The sequence below is a fragment of the Etheostoma spectabile genome, chromosome 5, assembly GCF_008692095.1.
Source record: "Etheostoma spectabile isolate EspeVRDwgs_2016 chromosome 5, UIUC_Espe_1.0, whole genome shotgun sequence".
NCBI classification, from domain to species: domain Eukaryota; kingdom Metazoa; phylum Chordata; class Actinopteri; order Perciformes; family Percidae; genus Etheostoma; species Etheostoma spectabile.
In genome coordinates, this window is record NC_045737.1 from 19,457,766 (window position 1) to 19,461,110 (window position 3,345).

At 36.8% G+C, this 3,345-nt stretch overlaps 1 protein-coding gene across 2 annotated transcripts in view; it reads left to right on the forward strand.

The window, feature by feature from the left end:
- gak (cyclin G associated kinase) overlaps positions 1 to 3,345 on the forward strand; it is a 27,533-nt gene that overhangs the window by 6,563 nt on the left and 17,625 nt on the right. For both annotated transcript variants that reach the window (XM_032515272.1, XM_032515273.1), the window contains exons 2-3: positions 432 to 493; positions 1,387 to 1,446. In XM_032515272.1, the coding sequence (XP_032371163.1) occupies positions 432 to 493; positions 1,387 to 1,446 (122 nt within the window). The remainder of the gene's footprint in view (positions 1 to 431; positions 494 to 1,386; positions 1,447 to 3,345) is intronic.

Sequence of the window (3,345 nt, forward strand, 5' to 3'; positions counted from 1 at the left end):
GCTTTGTAAGTAGGAAAACCTGCAAAATTGGCAGCTGATCCTACCGTTGAACTTGTTTATATCTATATGAGCCATACTGTTAACCTGATTTTGATAAATCATATAAAATACCAAGTGTGACTGTTTTAGTTTCAGCTCTCGGTTGTACGTTAGAACCACACAGCCAATCATCACTTTAACTCATTGAAGTCTACCAATCAAACAACCAATCCAACATAGAAAATGTGACATTGATTCAAGACAGTAGCAAGATTAAACAGTGTTACAACACATCCTGCTCTGCATCACACAATTTCTGCAATACATTAAACATTTGCGACTGATGATTATGTATCACTTTAAGAGCTTAAGAGTGCATGCACTATTCATGTAGACTTAATTGCCACTAAACAATGCAAATGACAACTTGGTTTCTCTGTGTATTCTCACAGGTGGCTTTGCCTTTGTGTATGAAGCCCAAGACATGAGCAGTGGGAAAGACTATGCCCTCAAGGTAAGATAAAGGTGTACCCACTGAGGAAATTGTGTTGCTGCATGGTACATGTTGAGCTCAGTTTTTGGGATGTAGTACTCTATATTGTACTTTGATTCATCTACTCATTTGTCAGCTGGCATGGTGATGTCTATAAGTGATACACTGAATCAGAAACATTGCTCTGTCCACATTGATTCTGCATTCTATGGTACATAGGTGTAATATATATTGAATACTACACATTATTGGTAAATACCAATCAGTACATACAGAATGCCGTATGCACTGCGTTACTAAATATCAATGGACTTGGAACATCCAAGTGGACCTGACCCTTTACAGTAAAACACTAAACATATATTTAGACATTATGCTCTGCTAACCACTTATGACGAACCTGTTAAAAAAAAAATCTGAATGTGGGCATCTATTTTTCGTGCTATGTTATTGATCATATCACTCAGGAAAAATTCCTTGAGAATGTTGTCTCTTAGAGCACAAAAAGGCTCAAAGAATTATGGCAAAGTTTTGATTATGTGTGGACCATCTGCTGCATACTTTATTATTCTGTCCATGTTGTATATGGACTCCTGCATTCCTCAACTTAGGAAGTAGTATTTAGTATGAAGACTTGGAGAAAAAATAGATTCAGTCTGCACTTCTTCGTAATACTGCTGAACTGTGTAGGTTGTGATGCTTTGTTTTGTTTCTAAGTTCAGCAAAAAAATAATGGATGCACATGGGAATAACAGATAAATCGTGTTTGTTTTGTGCTCTTAGTTATGTTTAAAAAAAAAAAGGCAGCAACCAACCAATCTTCCGATCATCTTCCGACGAAAGCTAAAAACACATCTCTTCTGACTGCACCACAGATTAAAAAAAATAAGTGTGCGTGTGTGCTTTTGTTTCAGAGGCTGCTGTCGCATGAAGAAGAAAAGAACAAGGAAATCATACAGGAAGTCTGCTTCATGGTATCCTTAATTATTTCCAGGGCATGATTGAAAGGAACTTTCCAACTTTTTTTATGATTAGCACATAACAGGGTGGTAACATGAGACAAAGGCAAGTTGAACTGTTACCCATGGCTTCACAAGATTGTGGAATGCGTCCCCAGCACAGTGTACAGTCATTACTAGATCACTTGTAGTTTACTGGCAACAACATACATTTCAGAAGGTACAATACGGAAACTAATATATATTTACAGTATTTTACCAGACTGATCTCATGTACGACACGCCAATTTTTATGCCAGTATTGGCATGTTATCAAGACACATACTCGCTTTTTAGCGTGTTTATCAATGCCGTTTGGCCTCCATTGACTTAGGTTACCTCGTGATTGCGTGTGAATTCCCCCCATGGTGAGTAGTTTGAAAGGGCGAAGATCCGCTTTGGTCGAGGTGGTGGATGGGTAAAACACAGGACTTTCACCCAGGAGATCGAGGATCGTGTTACATGTGTCACGTTTCCTAAACTCAACCGTAGCTTTTTTCTCGCGATAACGCGGCACATATACAGGGTAGACATGCGAATAGTTTTACTTACATAGACCATGAATTTGTGAATCTTTCCTAAAGCACTCTACTGTGTTTCTCATTTGAAAAAAAGTAATGGGCAGGACAGAATATTTCAAAATCTGAAAATGTATTTGATTGACAGATCTGTTATTTAGTTGTTGCCAGGAGGAATAAGATCATTTAAAAATACCTTTGTGCATCTATGTCAAATGTCAAATACCTGAAGTATCCACCTTATTTTAATGTCTAAGGAGATGTTTATTTAATGGAATTACAGTTTTTATTGAGGCGATTACTCAGTCAGCAGAGGAAACTAACAAACCTTCTGGCCAGCAGCTTAAAAATGCTGGGACATCTCTTCTTCTGTTGCGCAAATGTTGTTTTTTATGCTGTGTAGCACATTGTGGCGGCGAAGGCTGTTGGTAAATGAAGCCCTGTGTTCCTGGTACCATTGCAACATTGTGTCTTTGGAACTTGATTATTTGCGTGATGTATAATGCCTCAAATGATGACAGGGCAGAAAAATAAAGTCTAAAGTTACTGGTGAATCCTTCCTATCACCCAACCACAATCTCTTGCTGCTTTGACTGTTTGACCCAAAAGCAACATTACAGTTTGTGAATACAATTGCTCCTTTGAGACTTGGCTATGCATCAAAGTGGAAGGTAGAGTGGGTTAAATTTAAATCGTTGGAGATCAATGGCCACAATGACTAGTTAAACTCACTGTTTAATTATTCACTTTGATTTTTATCATACAAAACGCCCTCCAAAGTGGTTGGTAGATTTGACAAGCCCCAGGTAAATCCTACCAACTCTGTTACCAGAGGATGATTGACGCCACAGTAGTGTTTATACTAGAGTCCGACCGATATCTCGGCAGGCGGATATTATCGGCAGATATTAGGCATTTCCCGAACTATCGGTATCAGCATTTATAATGATTTTTTTTGTATCATTCATCAGAATCATTTGTAATGACAAATAAATGATTCTGATAAATGAATATTTAAAAAATAAATTAACAGTCAACCGTGTTATGAGTGTTGCCGTTGCATAGTTTGTCCACCAAAGGGCACTCTACAGCGTCCTTGTTGGCAACACTTTTTTTCCTTGTGTTTTTGTTCAAAGGACCTTAAGTTTCACATCTTAAGGTTGTATTTTTTATACATTTTATTGATCAGAACTTTAATATATTTTGATGTTCGGTTGTTGTCGGAAAGCAAATTATATTATATAATCATATTATTTTAGTGAAAACTCATAAATAATTACTAATAACTAATGTAAGGGAAATCTGTTTGTTTTGTTATGTGTTTCTGGATTTAAAAAAATTATATATATATATATAT